At 39.4% G+C, this 17,003-nt stretch overlaps 2 protein-coding genes across 2 annotated transcripts; both read left to right on the top strand.

The window, feature by feature from the left end:
• The first annotated feature begins 347 nt into the window (after nt 1-347).
• LOC117473605 (guanine nucleotide-binding protein subunit alpha-13-like) lies at nt 348-9,318 on the top strand. The gene is made up of 5 exons (XM_034119277.1): nt 348-688; nt 1,843-2,069; nt 5,209-5,259; nt 5,979-6,179; nt 6,974-9,318. Exons 1-5 carry the CDS (start codon nt 406-408, stop codon nt 7,343-7,345), a joined length of 1,134 nt encoding a protein of 377 aa, XP_033975168.1. The 5' UTR covers nt 348-405; the 3' UTR covers nt 7,346-9,318.
• A 1,174-nt stretch (nt 9,319-10,492) lies between these two features.
• On the top strand, nt 10,493-16,879 carry si:dkey-21c1.4 (mucin-5AC). The gene is made up of 5 exons (XM_034119178.1): nt 10,493-10,702; nt 11,380-12,633; nt 13,214-13,324; nt 14,041-14,157; nt 14,265-16,879. The coding sequence occupies exons 1-5, from the start codon at nt 10,693-10,695 to the stop codon at nt 14,291-14,293; spliced, it is 1,521 nt and encodes a 506-aa protein (XP_033975069.1). The 5' UTR covers nt 10,493-10,692; the 3' UTR covers nt 14,294-16,879.
• The last annotated feature ends 124 nt before the right edge of the window (nt 16,880-17,003 follow it).

Genomic DNA, 17,003 nt, shown 5'->3' with positions numbered 1-17,003 from the left:
TTTTACAAAGTAAACTCGTGTATTTTTGATTATCCGAACACTTAAACTCACTCAAACACCATAAACAGCGTCTAAGTTGAGTTTCACATGTCTATATAGTAGAGAGTTTTAATGATAAACTCTGTGATAGTGTCGTTAAGTCCGCTATGGCTAGTTATTCATACTTTAAATGACTTATTCCTACTTTAACCTCATGTAGTTATATTTGTGCGGGCCAACACGTTCTTTAAATAAAATGTCTTATTTGTGTGAGTAAAGAACACACACATAGCACTGCATAAAGAGATTTAAGATTGGTGGTAAACTGTCAGCAGTACTACTTCCTGAGTTTAGGGAAGGGGCTTGGTCCCGTGCCTGCGCCCCGCGAACGCGCATCAAATTAGCATCGATGAAGTTTGTGCGAACATGGCGGATTTCCTGCCGACCAGGTCCGTGTTAAAAGTTTGTCTACCCGTCTGCCTGCTGAACGGGGGCGAGGTTGATCAGCTTCGAAAGTCCAAAGAGATCGATAGATGTCTCTCCCGGGAGAAAACGTACGTGAAGCGGCTGGTGAAGATCCTGCTGCTCGGCGCTGGCGAGAGCGGCAAGTCGACTTTCCTCAAACAAATGCGGATCATCCACGGCCAGGACTTCGACCATCAAGCCCAGGAGGAGTTTAGAGCCACAATATACAGCAATGTTATCAAAGGTAACCTCGCTGCTAACCAAAGGTACATCAGGTGGCGAGATAAGCCGTGTTTCTGCGACTAAAGGCGGTTAAAATGGATGGGAAAGTTTCCACATCTGTTTAGCAGCGCTTGGTGAGAGGACATAAACAGTCTACATCTGCTGTCGGCACACCCATGAACCGTTTTTCTGAATAAATATCACGGTTTTTGAAGGAGTGTATAGCCGTGTAGCTACAACATAGTTTTTTTTTTTTATCATAGTTTATACTCGCAAACAGTTTCAAATGGCCATCGGCAAGTTTTGTTGCTCAACAACTAACATGGATGTAGCTAATGGAGGGTAAAACCCACCACTGTGCTGTAAGGTGTTCCTGTTTTTCCACTCTTATGTATGTACAGGGAGTATTCTAAATAACAGGGACAACTTGCAATGCTAATGAATTCAGTGTAAACAAAACGACCTAAAATGCAGTTTTATAAGTAAATACCGCCCTGACTGTTTTAAAAACAATGTTATAAAACGTTATTTTAAGGTTAAAAAAAGTTTCACCCTTTGCAAAATGAAGTATTTCCTTAACTAGCACTTAACAATTTATCGACATTCTATTAAAACACAATATGGACGAGTCCAAAATCTAATAAAACAGGGAGTGCAATGTTTAAGGCAGAAAATGTCAAAATATTATTTGTATTTGTATTATTATTGTGCTACAGAGACGCCCCAGCCTTCAATAGGTATTCTTAAAACTTAGAACAAATATTAGTTTGGTACTAATCTCGTAAAAACAATCATTAGATTTTTTTTTAAACATTTTTGGTAGTAACTACAAATAATTGTGCAAAAACAAAAAAAATTAGTAAAACAAATCATAAGTCTTTTTGTTATGAATACAAATGTAATATTTATATAAAAATCCTTTGCATGTTTATTGGGTTCATTGTTATTACTGTCACAGTTTCAAATACTGTGAAATCTGCATAAATAATTCTGATATAGTTTTGTGTTTCCCTTTTTTTTACATTCTGCTAAATTACTCTCGTCAGACAAGACACGTTTTTAAGACACCTGTTATTTCTGTTCACCTGCCCTACTAGTCTCTCTTCCACTTTAGGTTTCATTCACATGTGGCCTGGTAAATTCTAACATAGGGGCCTCTCTTCACTTCCTCTCCAGGTATACGTGTGTTGGTGGACGCCCGCGAGAAGCTGCACATCCCGTGGGGTGACACTGACAACCAGAAGCATGGAGACAGTGTGATGGCATTCGACACCCGGTCGGCCAAGATGGCCATCGGTCAGCTGGAGACGTCCGTCTTCTTGCGGTACTTGCCAGCCATCAAAGCTCTGTGGGCCGACTCGGGTATACAGTACGCCTATGATCGTCGTAGGGAGTTTCAGCTGGTAGGTGACACACTGATGTAGCTTTGCTGAAACTTAGCCATGGTCTGCATTTTGTATTTAATGTGGCTTTTACCAAGGCTGTGGTGGGAATAGAAAGTGAAACTGGTTTTCTTCTTTATTCATCCTCCCTTTCCTCTCTCCCTGAGTAGTACTTGCTCTGCTTCTCTCTCTCTTTTGAGCTGCAGACATGTGATTGACTCAGCTTCCTGTTTATACCTCTCCCCACTCCTTATGTCTCGGCTGTCAGAATGCATGTTTTAACACACTTGACATTTTCCCCATAAATAACATCTGTTGTCGCCAGTACGTTCACGTGTCCTTAATGGCACCTCCCTGTGCTCTTATTTGGCCTTACATTACTTTCACAACCTGCCGCCATTTTTTTTAAGAAACTACATTTCTTTCATTGTATGTGAGCAGTCCGGTCATGTGATGAACCTTCCACGCTATCTCCAGCACTTGAGGAGAACTTCTCCAAGTTGCTGTCAGTAATGCGACACAAGCAGAAAATCTATATTTTCCTGTCAGTTGCATAAGGCTGAACAGTTCTCAATGGCGTTTTGTTAGCAGTCTCACACACTGCTTGTTTTGCAGACAGAAGGGGGAATAAGAGCTGGAATGTTGATCTGTAGTTAAACAGCTTTATGCTTACAAAAAGAGCCCCGGCTCTCCCCACTCAGCGTTATTGCTGCTTACACACATCTAGTTACACAAGTACAAGGACACGCGTTCTGTGTGCATGTAGGACTTATTTTCAATCATATTTGGGAAAATAAATATTTAAGTGAAATACAGCTCCACGGCCATTTTTTATAATGGGGAAACAAAAAGTCTATAATTCATTTTAGAAACTTGAAGTTCCATTTAACAAAGAAAAAATCAATCCTTTTGTAATTTATAGCACTAATACCACACATGTTTCTTTATATCACTCTAAATGAAAAACTTGGTCTGTGAAACAGATTTTTGACCGTGACTGTGAGGGAGTGCGGTTGTCTTTACATGTAATGTAAATGTAATGTAATGTCTTTCGTTCTGGAGGTTGAGGGTGCGATGCCAGCCCTTGCTGTCAACATGTTGCTCCCGATGGCATGGCAAACGGTGTGTGAATGTTAACCTGAGCAAATGGCACTGTATGAATGGGTGAATGAGTGGGGTCGTCAAGACTGGATACAGCGCTTTATAGATTAAGCCCATTACCATTTTATAGGCTATTATTAAGAAAAATGTCTCCTTAATAAACAAGAATCTTAATATTTTTGGAGGTTTGGACCAAACAAATATCTTCCTTCCTTTGAAGAAAGGACAAAATTCCAAACTATTTTCTGAATTTGTCCCAGTCTGATCAATTATCATAACCAATAGTTACCATATAAAGTGAAGATGATATTGTTGTATAAAACATTGATATTCGGTCTTAATTCAAATTAAAACTCAAATCTGGGAGCATCACTCTCCCATTCAGACGATAACACTGGAGACCCAGAGGCAGCAGCTGAAGACTTGCTGTGTGGCAAGCTATTTACATTTTCCCAGCCCTTGTTTGCGAGGGCTAATTTGTTTTTCTGCCAGCAGATAGAACCCATTGTGTTTTGACCAGGCCTTTTTAAAGTATTTGCATCACAAATCACACGTGCCCCCAGGCTCGCTTGTTAATTATCATGGAAAACGCATGCACAGGCTGAAACGCACATATATCCTCGTCGCTTTGCTGAGTACAAAGTTCACAGAGCTGCTCTTTAGAACCACCCATAAACATTTGCCTCTCGGTTTTTTTTTTTTATATAAATCTAGCAACACATTCTTGTGAAAAAAAGGTAAAATATATTAGATCTGCTCAAGTGTCCGGTGGCTACGATTCAAATGACACGCTGACATTGCTAGGTATTCTTATGTTTCAGTTTTGCTTTCTCAGCGCTCTTGTATAAACTGCCGGCGTCTTCATGCTTTCAAATGAACAGAAACAGAGTGATTTGCTCTACTTGTTTCTCTTCTCCTTTTTATTTTTTTATTATCAAACTGATTTATGACTATTTCAAAACCACCAGTCCTCGTCAGATTTGAGCTTTTTAACTCGTGGCAAAGCCTGAAATGTTGCAAGAATCAGAATTGTCCTTAGCAGAACTCTTCTTTCTTTCAGCTTTAGCGTAGCACCACGCCACTCTGCTCCTTCCTCTTGTAATCCTAGCCCTGCACACACTTTGCATGTGTGCGCACACACACACAGGTTTTTCTGGTCAGGTTCGTTTTTTTAAAAGATCAAAAGGTTAGTACAGGAGCTTTCAGGAGGAGAATGGCTGGTGCTAAAACAATTACAACATAAATAATCACTATTTCTGATAACATTTGAATTTTAGAGCACGGGTGTTTGTTTACTGCGTCACTAATGCAAAATACATGCAAAACAATCCCCTGATGATGCGTGGCGGCATAATAGAGACGTTGTTGGTCACAGGAGATATGGCCAGGAAAATCTGCTATGCTTTTTGCAGTCAGCTTTTGGTTTATGTTGAGGACACTCACACACACACACACACACACTCACACACACACACAGATAAAGGAATGCATCCCAGTCTTGGCAGCCTCATGCCTGGGCTTGCACTAATTGCGCATGAACAGTGTAAGAAAAAAACACCCCCACACACACACACACACACACACACACACTTTCAAGGACATAACAGGACTAACATTAATTTCCTCTGGACTTACTCTTACCATAACCTAAACCAAAACCCTACCCTAAGTCTTAACACTAAAATCTACCGCGGTGGGGGATTTCGTTTTGTCCCCAAAAGGAAGCCCGGTCCCCACAATGTGACTAAGTAAACAGATTCATGTCCCCACAACATGAGTCAACACGGCCACACATGCAGATGTAGCCACACTTCAGTACACATCAAAGACACGCTTGCAAACGTGTGTCTACTGCAATACCAACAACTTGGCATCCTGCTTTGGCTTCTGTATGTGTGTGTGTGTCCGCTGAAGAGAGAACAATTCTGCTTCTACAACACGTCATTTATTGAATGCAATAGTTATAGTTGGTATGTTAACTGTGCTGTTTATGATTAAAAGAACTGAATCTAATAATTTGTGTAGAATTAACAGAAATTCCTCCTGTGTCCTGTCGCAGGGTGAGTCAGTGAAGTATTTCTTGGATAATCTGGATAAGCTTGGCGAGCCGGTAAGTTGTTTCTTTCTGCACTGATTGTTATATTCAGACGTGTACATGTTATAGTTGATATTGCAACTTGTCTAGACAATTTAAGGGTAGATGACGACAAAGATAACGCAGACATTTAGCCAAAGATGCTACTGTTAGATGGACAGTACATATGCTTATCTGGATCCAGCATACATTTAGTTAATGATATTGCTTAGTGTTATATTCTGCTGGGAAATGGGGACGGCATATTGATACCAATACCAGGGAAATTCCTTGATACTTGATACCCACATCAATACTACAGTAAACAATACATGTGTATCTACTTCAAGATACACTTCTTTATTCCTGTTTGCATACTTATTTTCAGGAAGCTAAACAGGTCATAAATCGCTCTCTAATATCTGCATTATATTGCTCTTTTTTTGTTTTTATTTCCCTCCAATTGCTGCCCAAAATCGACATTTTGAAGAAGCTAAAATAAGGATTTTCTTTAGCAAATATTCACCTTATATTATAAGTTTTCATAAAATGTAATGTTCTATAAAGAAAGATCTTCTGATTAAAGGCCTAGAAATTAAATACAAAACAAAAATGTCTCTACTTTTAGTTGTTATACGTCTAATTCTTCTTAGTCCACTAGCACAATTTTAGTTTTCATCTTGAGATGTTCTATATAAATAGATAAATATATTATATACATGCTGGTATTCATTTGTGTGTTTTCTCCCCTGCAGAACTATCTCCCCACTCAGCAGGACATCCTGCTGGCTCGTAAACCCACCAAGGGAATCCACGAGTATGACTTTGAGATCAAGAGCGTTCCCTTCAAGATGGTGGACGTGGGGGGGCAGCGGTCAGAGCGTAGGCGCTGGTTCGAGTGTTTCGACTCGGTCACCTCCATCCTCTTCCTTGTCTCCTCCTCTGAATACGACCAGGTGAAGAAAAAAAAACACACCACTGTTTCAAATGCTGGCCATGGCATCTTTGGTACACAAGCAAGCACACACACTGATAGCCTGATAAGTGAAACATTAATCAGTTGGTTCAGGCAGATAATGTGTAGTGACTTTTTGATAAGTCGTCTTTGCTTTGTTTATATACCCACTCGTATTCGGTTGAGCTGTTGTGATTCATACTACAGCAAGTGTAAATGTTAGTGTAAATCGGATTCAGTCAATTATGTATTGTGTTGACCATGGTATAGTAAGGTTGCACAAACTCTCAGCTTGATGTGAAGCTCAGTTTTAGGGGCATGTTTCAGTCGTGGGGAAACACAAGAAATAAACACAGGAAAAAAATGTTGCAATTTATTTATCTTTTCTTTGTAGCAGTACTGTTTTTGACATCTATTTTGAAAAATGTATGCATTAAAGATGTGCTCTTTCTATTCGAGGTGTGACCTATGTTAGAGGAGATAACAATCTTTTAAAGTTTGAACCATTGAAATAAACGTATAGGAAACATTCTTTGATTGAATTTCTTAAATGTGTTTATTATTCACTTCAATAAGCTTTATTGTCCCCTGAAAGCAATTCTGTTGTAGCATAAAAGCAAAGTGCGGCTAGCTATAAGTTGGGGATAGTTTAGCTTCTTCTGTTTTTTTTCTGCCAGAGAATCCTCGCAGCCAATCAGTTTAACTACTTAATAAAATAATAATAATAAAATCTAGTACCAATCAAAACAGTACTATCTGTACAATTGTATTCAACCCCACCGTTGCCGTTTACAGGTGCTGATGGAGGACCGGCAGACCAACCGGCTGCGTGAATCACTAGACATCTTCGAGACCATCGTCAACAACCGCGTCTTCATCAGCGTCTCCATCATCCTCTTCCTCAACAAGACAGACCTGCTGGAGGAGAAGGTGAAGAGCGTTGCGCTCAAGGACTACTTTCCCGAGTACACTGGGCAGGAGCACAACCTGCCGGACGTCCAGGCGTTCATGGTGGAGTGCTTCCGGGCCAAGAGACGCGACGCCACCGTGAAGCCCCTGTACCACCACTTCACCACGGCCATCAACACGGAGAACATCAGGCTGGTGTTCCGGGACGTCAAGGACACCATCCTGCACGACAACCTCAAGCAGCTCATGCTCCAATGACCCCTGTCAACCTGTGAAAAAATAGACAAACCCGCCCTGTGCTCCTCCTCGACGGGGACTCGGGAGAGACCAGCCTCAGAAAAATCCGATAGACGTCAGCGTTCTTCTTCAGCCGTTTTTATATTAGTTTTTACTCTCCTCTTCGAAGAGTTAGCCTTCTTGTTAGTTTGGTATGGGAATGAGTCAGTAGGGCAGACTGTCTGTGGTTATAAGCATGCCGATTAGATAACATCTGATCTTGTGCTGCTTCGTTTCGAGAGTCTCTCCTCTGGCCTGAGCGCTGCCTTCCAGCACAAAGACTCGCTGCGGCTTTTCTACTAACAAGGTGCCGGTGATGTTGCCAATGCCAGCGCCTGGATGTGGAAACTTTGAACAAAGCGGGCACATGGCCTCTCAACCAGATACACAACCTGCCAAACGACAAATACAAGAACGAATATTTAAACATGTATGCAAATGACAGTTAGATGGTCAAAATGCATCAAGCTCAGCTGTCCCTGTGTTATAATGCCAGTCTGTGTCCAAGCACTGAATTTAACTATTCCAAAATCACTCATTATTTCTGCCGCAACCTCCAGTACTGCATCTTAAACATTGTTTCAAAGCCCCTATAGTTTGTAGTAGGGTTTGCCAACTGATCAGGAGACTGCAAAACTGTCCTTTATTTTCCTCATATTTCAGCATTCTTCTCCCGTCCCAGTCATTACTTATCCCGGCCTGAGATCAGCAGGCTAAACGTGCCGTCACAGGGCCATTTTTGCAGAGAGAAGGACCATTTTTATTTATGGTGAAAGAGGCTCAGAACGGTTCAATATTTGATGTTGGAAATGGCTCCAGCACTGGCACCTTGTCTTGAAAAATGCTATAAAATGACCACAAGACTGAACCTTTCCATATAATGTCTTATGTAGACCTAATCACTGTTTATATCCTGCATTTGTGCCTCAATAGAATTAAAAGCTGATCCTAGCTGCCTTTGACGGATAATTAAGACGCAAGTTTTCATGTCCTTCTGTTTTTTAGTTGTTTAGGACAACATTACCTTAAATGGCACATTAGGCAGGTGTGTCAGCAAGTGAACATGCAGTCCACTGTTTTCTCAGGTTTGAATCAGAACCAGCGTTTAATGCTGATGTTGTTGTTGGTGAACTAACTGAATAATTTAATCTTTATCTGGGTGGCAGAGCAGTGAGACTCGGCCAGTTCTGAGTACAGTTAGCTGGGTGGTTTTGGTACTGTATCCTCATGGCGTTGACCCCTGAATGTTGACCCAGAATCCCCCCTTTTCTCTCCTTATTTTCTTTCCATCTCTGATTAGATGCCTTGTAAAGGGACAGACCTCCCCTGTTTTCCTGGATGATAAATGTCTGTTAATAGATGTACAGAGATTTGCTCTAGATTTTATGATAATACTGTAACCAACATTGTAATAGTAAGGTGTAACTGACAGAGTTGTGTCTCAAGTCATCTTTGTTAAAAACCTTGAAGATTTAATTATATTCCACAAGCCATCTTGTTTTATTTAGAAGTCCCCTTTAAAAAACATTTTTGAATTTGTTATTAGTGTTGAACTTCAAGTCTATTCTGTAGGGAGCCAGTGTTTTTTTTATTAAAATGTTTTTTTCCTGCCAAATCACCCTATGCTTTAACATCAACAGTGTCTAGTTTTTTTCTCCCAGAATAAAGCTCCTGTGAGCTTTAGTTTGCTTCCAGTTCTGGCTTTGTATATACTGTAATCTGTTGCCATGTAAATAATATTCAGGTTTATCTCTGTATATGTAAATGGTTGTAGAAATTGAGTATTCTTTTCCATTCTGAATGTGTTTCAAATCACTGCTTTTCCAATGAAGATGACCTTTTTATGATTTAGATGTATTTTTGTGTAATCTTTTTTTCCTCACCTTAAAATTCATCCCTGTGCCAAGTCTCATGCCACTCTAACCCTATCAATAAAATACACTTTTCTAATGAGAGTGAGGTGGTTTTTTCTCTTAATTTTGTATAGTTAAGTATTAACATGGGCCCTAAACAGACGTTTATATCGTCTTTTTACTACTACTGTTATTTTATCTTAAAGGTCTCCTATTATACTGTTTTTCAATAATATATAATAGGTCTCAGAATTATACAAAACATGTCTCTGAATTGTTTTGCTTGAAATACCCAACAGATGTAGCAATGTAGCATCCCATAATCCCTCTGTTTCAGCCCTGTTTCAAAAGTGCTGATTCTGTGTCTGTTACTTTAGATGAAAATAAGGAGCCACTGCACCTCTGAGAGATATTTGGTTAAAAAGAACACAATGGCGCTCTAGGAGGAGATTCAGGTGATAAGGTGGGCTGGTGTTACCTTGGTTGGTTATTGGCTAATGGTTACACAACCCAAAAAATCGTTATGACATAAAGTGGCCAAAATCTGATCAGCTCATTTTCAGACATTTTCCTGAAACTTTCAGAATCTCTTTACACAGAGGGGACACATGTTTAAGTATAATATACATGAAAAAGTGGATTTTGCATAATAGGTGACCTTTAATTATACAAATGCATGTTAAGTAGCCTACCTTGTTTTAGTGTTGTAAACCATATCTCCTCTAAAACTTGCAATTACAAATCTATTTCTTTGTATTTTATTGTTAACACAAAATATACATCTCTAAAATGAAAGTCAATTATTGTTTCATGCCTACTTAATACAAATACTACTTGATTTAAACTATTTTTGACAGATGAGCAACTGTATCTGCGAAATAATGTCAATAAGCCTGAACTAGCGTATTAAACTAAATGTACCTTGTGTAGAATTTAGTTTAATACGCTAGAGGGTTTTGTGAATAAACATTCTAACTTAGTCTGAGAAAACGGTTCTAGCAGTCTACTGTTAGCCAAAACAACTAAAATAAATACAATTCTTGTTCTGCCAAATCATATCGCCAGTACACCTGTGGACAATTTAAACAATGAGAAGCGGTTACTTCAGGGATTAACGCTAAACCGGAAGTGAATCATCTCAAATGTGTCGATGCACCACACCCACTGAACAGACTAATGCACCGTTGTATTTCATCAAATGTTGTATATCAAATAACCCTTTTTAACCCGGTCCTTATGAAAACATTATTTATTTTCTCCCTTTTTAACCATTTACAGTCAGGCTCCTAGCGCGCTACCTAAAGGGTCCTTCCGTGTAAACGCAACATGTGAAATGTGTTTTTAGGTTGACACTTTGCGTGAATGCGATCATATTTGTCACTTTACATTTTTCTTTCACGCTTTTACAACTTTTTTCACTGTAGCTTCTTCGAACATGCTGAAACCTGATTAGCTGTGTTGACAGACGCGTGCAAAATGAGCTCTGGTAAGTCATAATCGCATACAATTGTTGTGTGATTCACAAAAGCAGAGTCACCAAGTGACCTAATGACACCAGAAATTACATGTGGTTGTATTAGCCTATTATTTTTGATTGGGACTCTCTGCACTGCTTAGTAATGAAATACAGTCTGCCGTAGAAGAGCCTGTACTGTAAGTACTTTTCCTTCAAGGTCAGCCCATATAGCAGTGGTGGAAGAAGTATTCACATTGTACTTAAGGAAAGGCAGCAATATTAGGCTATAGTGTAAAAATACTCTGTTAAAAGTAATGAAAAAAGTGTACTAAAGTAAAATGTTAAATCTGGACATATTTTCTATGTTCTACTTTACAAATCCATTCCACAACAGATTTGATAATTTACTCCTGGAAATGTTCTAAGCAACATTTCAAAGGATTTCTGGTTCCATCTTTTGAAATGTGCAATTTTGATGTTTGAAATGTGTATACCAATAAAAGTTAAATATCTTACAGTTAGAGAAAACATTTTTCAAATCAGGCAATTTGAAAATGTCACCTTATATTATATTATTGATTTATCATGAAAATGATCAGCAGAGAATTTAGATAAAGCAAATACATTTACATTTAGACATGATCTAAATGTCGAAGTGTTAGTCTACTTTGTAAAACCAGACACTGTTTTGCCGTTTTTCCCCTCAGAGGTGTGCCCATTCTGCGGGAAAGCTTTCAAAAGGTTGAAGAGTCATCTGCCACATTGTAAGGCAGCAAGCTCCAAAACCCCTCCAACCAAACACGATGTCCCGGGGAATCAGACAACATCGTCTTCTCAGCTCACTGCAAATTTGTCCAAACCAACAGCAGACTCGACACAGACATTGTCAAAAGAAACAAGTCCACAATCAAAGAAGAGTAATAAGATGTCTCTGGCATCAGCAGCAGAAACAACACAGCCATCGGCCCCGAGTTCTGCATCACTTCCAACATCAGCTAAGAAGAAGAAACAGAAGCTGTCCGAACAAACAGCCAACTTTCCCTCATCTACAACCAACTCTATTACCTCCCCATTGCAACCTTCCACTATCTCTAAACCCAAAAAGCAGAGTCTCCGAGCTTTGATAGAAGCGGAAAAATCCAAACCGGTTTCTAAGGGCACACTGGAGGGGACTAGATCTGCCTCGGAGGACCTGCCCAAAACTAACCCTGACAAAAACTCAATAAAAGTGGCCAAACCCACTAAAGCCAAGACGTCAAAGACGAAAAAGGCAGCTGCACAATCCTTTTCTACAGCAAAAGATACCTCTACCTCTCTGGGCTCTAAAGATGTCAGAGACAACCTCTGGGTGGACACTGAAGGGAAAGTGGAGGATTTATCTGAAAATGAGATGTTCTTGAAATCAAAAAGCGGTCACCAGGCCAGGATTACCCTCCAGGGAGTTAGAGCCATGTTAGGCCGAGATAATGTGGCCCGTCAGTCCAGAACCGCAAGCATACTGAGCCAGATAGATACTGCGGATGATCTGAGCAGCAAAATCAGTCTCAGTGCAGTCCCTCTCCCAACAGGGAATACAGACAGCTGCTTGGTTACAATTAATACTCTGTCAGACCAGCCACCTTGCACCCCTGCACAACATACAGAGCTACAATCAGTTATGAGAATAAGTTCAAAGTCTAAACAATTATCACTAATCCCCCTGCAACAGTTAGAGCTAACCCCCCCTGCAGCTCCCCTCTCTAGTGGCCCTCTACCGTCTCAGACGAGCAAGGACACGTCCCCTCCACGTACTGTCGGCATGCATGAGGGGATGAAGGTTCCAGGACTCATCACAATATCATCATCGCTCACAAGGTTTTCCCGCCCTCTGACGGCACTGAGGTGTGACACATCGAGAGCTGATGATGGGTTGAAGATGCGGCACGAGGTCAGGAACCAAAACACTGCTGATGGTACTAAAGGTGGGTGTTTGGCAGCTGGGCAAAAGACCTCCACACTACAGACTGAATTTAATCTTAAAGGCATACTTTTCATAATTGCAGGGGGTTGTATGAGGTGCATATCCATGTTTATGGTAGTTAGTTAGCATTCACTAAAGTCACACAATAACTCAAACTATTTAACCAATCAAGGCAGCAGTAGACTAACACCTGTGGTCTGGTGGCTATAAAGAGAGAATAGATACTGTCCTTGTTGGCAAGCGATGTTTGACAGCAAGGTAATGCTGTCAAAATATTGTAAATGTAGCGTAAAATCCAACTAATATTGTTATTTTTTAAGATGGCTAAAAATACATTTAGCTTTTGCCCCTTCTACATTAGTACCATGCTTAGTTTCAGTACCAGTACATCATCTCTAGTTAATACACTACATAAGTACCTCATACCACCCACTTCAAAAAACACAAACTATCCCTTTAAAGTGTTCTTGTTTACTTGTACTTCCAAGTTCGATTTGTTTTAGATTTTGACAAATGGTTATTTATATTTTGTTTATCTTCAGAGTGTATTCATCTGTTTTTGTTATGTCTTAATTGTGTAGGTGCTCTGACAGAGCGGAGTCTTGGACAAGTGAGACTGAGGGAGTTGCCTCAGTGGCTGGCCTACAAAACCCCCAGCCATCCTAAAGATGTAGTGAAAATGGTGCAAGGAGGTGACTAACACACACATCCAACACATACAAATATGTAATGCACATAGAACAGACCAGTAAATGTACTGTGTTTTTTTTGTGGTCTTTTATTTATGTATCTACCTGTATTATACAGAGTGTTTCTTTGAGAAATCTGTCATTTTAAACAAGATAACAATCATTTGGTCACCTACACTGAAGAAACGTTCATACGTTGACTTAAATAAATGTATTTTGTAAAAAAATTACAAATAATTGTATAAGATGAGTTGAAAGCAATAGTATTACGTTTAAATAACAAATAATAGGTTCAACTTAATACTATTGCCTTCAACTAGCCTAACACAATTATGTGGAACCTTTTGACATACTACATTTAATCAAAGTCAATGTTTTCCGTTCTCCTTTGAGAAGGTGTCAGGGAGGTGGTTGTCTGCCAGAAGCAATATCAAACTGACTTTGTATCCAGTTTTATGCCAGAATAGAACAGCCCACTTTTATCTTGCTCTTTTATAATTATTTGTTTTTCCTGGATGAAGGATTGTAGTCATTAGACTTCTTGATCTGCAGTTATCAGAGAAACAAACTGAGCAAAAGTTATTGGCAGCATCAGGGAAAAACTTAATTTTACTACGAAACTGCTTTATTCAGAATTTGTCCAGCTCACTCACCGGGTACAACTCTTTGTATAAGGTCTGCATGTTTATATCTCCTCTCCTCTTCTGTGCTTCCATCAGGCTGGCAGTGGTATAACAAGAAGTATTTTGAAGTGAAGAAAGGTGGAATAGGTGGCCTGAGCATGTTGTTAGCAGGATACTGTGCTATCAGCTACATCTGGAGTTACTCTCATATAAGTAAGTGTGAAGATTTCTCTCATTGTTGCTTTATGTAATGGGCTACATATATTTTGATATATTTTATCTGAGCTTGTTCATGAATGTTGTTGTTTGTTTTTTTCCAGAGCGAGATCGCAGGAGGAAGTACCACTAATGTCAGGGGAGGATGTTAGGACAAGCGTGACTCTGTATAAGAAAACCTCTATCTATTCTCTTTATAGTAATATAATTAGCCCAGATCCAAACATTTCCACATATGTAATGTATTGAAGCTCACCTAGATAGGAAACTACAAACAGCAGCTAGTTAGCTTAGCATAAAGACTTGAAACACGGACAAACAGCTAGCCTCGCTCTTTCAAATTGCTAATCTACCTACCAGCACTTTTAAAAGCGCCCTGTATTTTTTATCTAATTTGTTTTATCCGTAGAATAACAGTTGTGTGGTTGTATGCCTTTTCCCACCACTCCAGTTGCAGTATATCATTTTATCGTATTAGACATTTGTGGGAAATTTGTATAATTAGCGTATGACTTTGTGAGTTATGTCCACAAATGGGTTTTGTAAGGTCACAGTGACCTTTAACGTTTGACCTTCAACTTCTGATCAGTTCCACCTCGAGTCAAAGTGGACGTTTGTGCTAAATTTGAAGAAATTCCCTCCAGGCGATCCTGACATAATGTGGTTCACGAGTATGGGGCAGATAACCCAGAAAACTTGATGCCTCCGGTCACGGCAATTTAGCTGTTTCCAGGCCTTATGCTAAGCTAACCAGTTGCTGTCCGTAGCCTTATATTATAGACAGGAAGAAATAAGGTATTCATTATCTTATTTAACTATTGAACAGAAAGGGAATACGTTATTTATCTAAAATGTATAACTATTCCTTTAGAACTTGAGGGGTAGTAATTCTGACAGTAGCAGTTTCATTCAACTTTGCACCTGCATTAGTCATATGAAGTGAAAGCTGTGTGCACTGCATCAAATTATTTATTTACTTGTATATGTTTGTATTATTTAAATATAGTTTAATTTGTATCTTGTTTTACTTTGAGAAGTAAACATTTTCTAAAGAACCACTGAATATTCGTTTTTATTGTGATTTATTTAGTCCCACTGTTGTTCCAAAGGGCTCCACTAGGTGTCATTGTTGTGTTTTGTTACTAAAACCAAAAGGGCTTGGCAGTCAAATGTTTGCTATGCAGTTTTCTTAGCTCCTTTGTGCAGAGGCAATGGGGCTGGGGTCCATGAGGGGATTAAAGGGAACCAAGAGATTTTTTAACTTGATTAAAATCTTGCTGTGGCAGTGCAGATTCAGACAAAAATGAACATGTCCTGACTTCAGAATGTGCAGAAAGATCTTATCTAGGCTAACAAATGTGTTTTTCCTTTTGGATATGCTTCCCTGTCACATGATGTTATTATGCATGCTTAGTCTGCCGGTGCCTGTATGTGAACACTCACAGAATAGTAATGGAGGGACGCTGAAGGAGGATCTGGTCTGGACTGCAGCGTATTGTTATTGTATTCAAAATTAATTTATTGTTGACTCTCTTTGCTGCTGTAGTGAACACACATTGGCTACAAATGAAGAAATTACAGTATTTTTGTAACCATTTTTCTCGACTCCACTTCATAGCCAACACAATAAAAAATAATTTCCATTTTCTCATTTACTTTGTTCGTTTTTTTTTTTACATTCTTTTTTTTTTCTCCATACAAAAATTATAAATATTTTGTGTTTCACTTTTCATTTTTGTACAAAACAACAAACTATACAAATCAAGTGAGACAAAACGACAGTGAAAATGAAGGAAGAAAAACATCATTGAACTCAACAGGGGAGGAAAAAGCACAGTATGTTTCAACCAGGCCCTCGGACACTGAAGTGCATCCAGATAACATGAACCAGCACTTACTAACTTTCCCGTAGAGCGCTATAGAGGCACAAAGTCTTGCAGCAGCCACTTAAATAAGCAAATCTCACATGACCCTTACATGACAGAGATTTCCTTTCAAAGAGGGAGTTTTTTTCTCATTGTGAACTGGTAGATATAGGAGAACTATAAAGGTTGAGGCAGAGATACAGGCTTGCTGCGATGGCCACTGGCACTCAGACACAAAAATAAGAAGTTTGTTCTCTATCCCCCCCCCCCCATGCAAAAGGCCTTCAGTCTGCTCCTGTAGCAGATAGGTGACACTATCCAGAGTCAGCGTTTAACCAAGCTTTGGTGCTGTGTCGGTTTGTAAATTGCTTTGTCTTGCTTCTACTATAGTGCAGATCTCTGTAGGTTTGCTAAAAAATGCACTTAAAAAAAAAATACTTGGCCAATATTTCATTCTATAGCATGATAAAAATTGAATGATAAATTCAGTTTGGACTATAAAAACTACAAAAAAAGAATCAAGACATAACCATTACACACTAGGAGCTTTAGGGGCACAGCTCCAGAGGAAACACTACAAATCTGTTGTCCCCAGCACAAAGACGTAAAGATCTGACTGGGATTCTGGACAAAGCCACTTTTTCTCCTATTTCGAGTTTTGGTTGCGCTGCTGAGAGGGTAAAAGAGAGGAAATGCTTTCAAACCAACTGGAAAGTGATGAAAACATCCTGTGAGACTGAGTGAACGTGAATAAAGTCAAGAGTATGCTAATCAAACAACCCAACTACATGAAAATATAGTCATAGACCAGTGTGTATGTGTCCAGAGTAACACACACACACTGCCATGTCACTGTAGTAAAGCATAGATAGCTGGATATGATCAGTATATAATTATATGCAGAAGGCAGATCAACATACGTACAATCAATGACCCTTCAGGATCATATAAACTAATGACCATATTGTCATCTTCACG

The sequence above is a fragment of the Trematomus bernacchii genome, unplaced genomic scaffold, assembly GCF_902827165.1.
Source record: "Trematomus bernacchii unplaced genomic scaffold, fTreBer1.1, whole genome shotgun sequence".
NCBI classification, from domain to species: Eukaryota; Metazoa; Chordata; class Actinopteri; order Perciformes; family Nototheniidae; genus Trematomus; species Trematomus bernacchii.
Note: the sequence above shows the minus strand (reverse complement) of the source record. Positions and strands in the feature narration are given on the sequence as shown.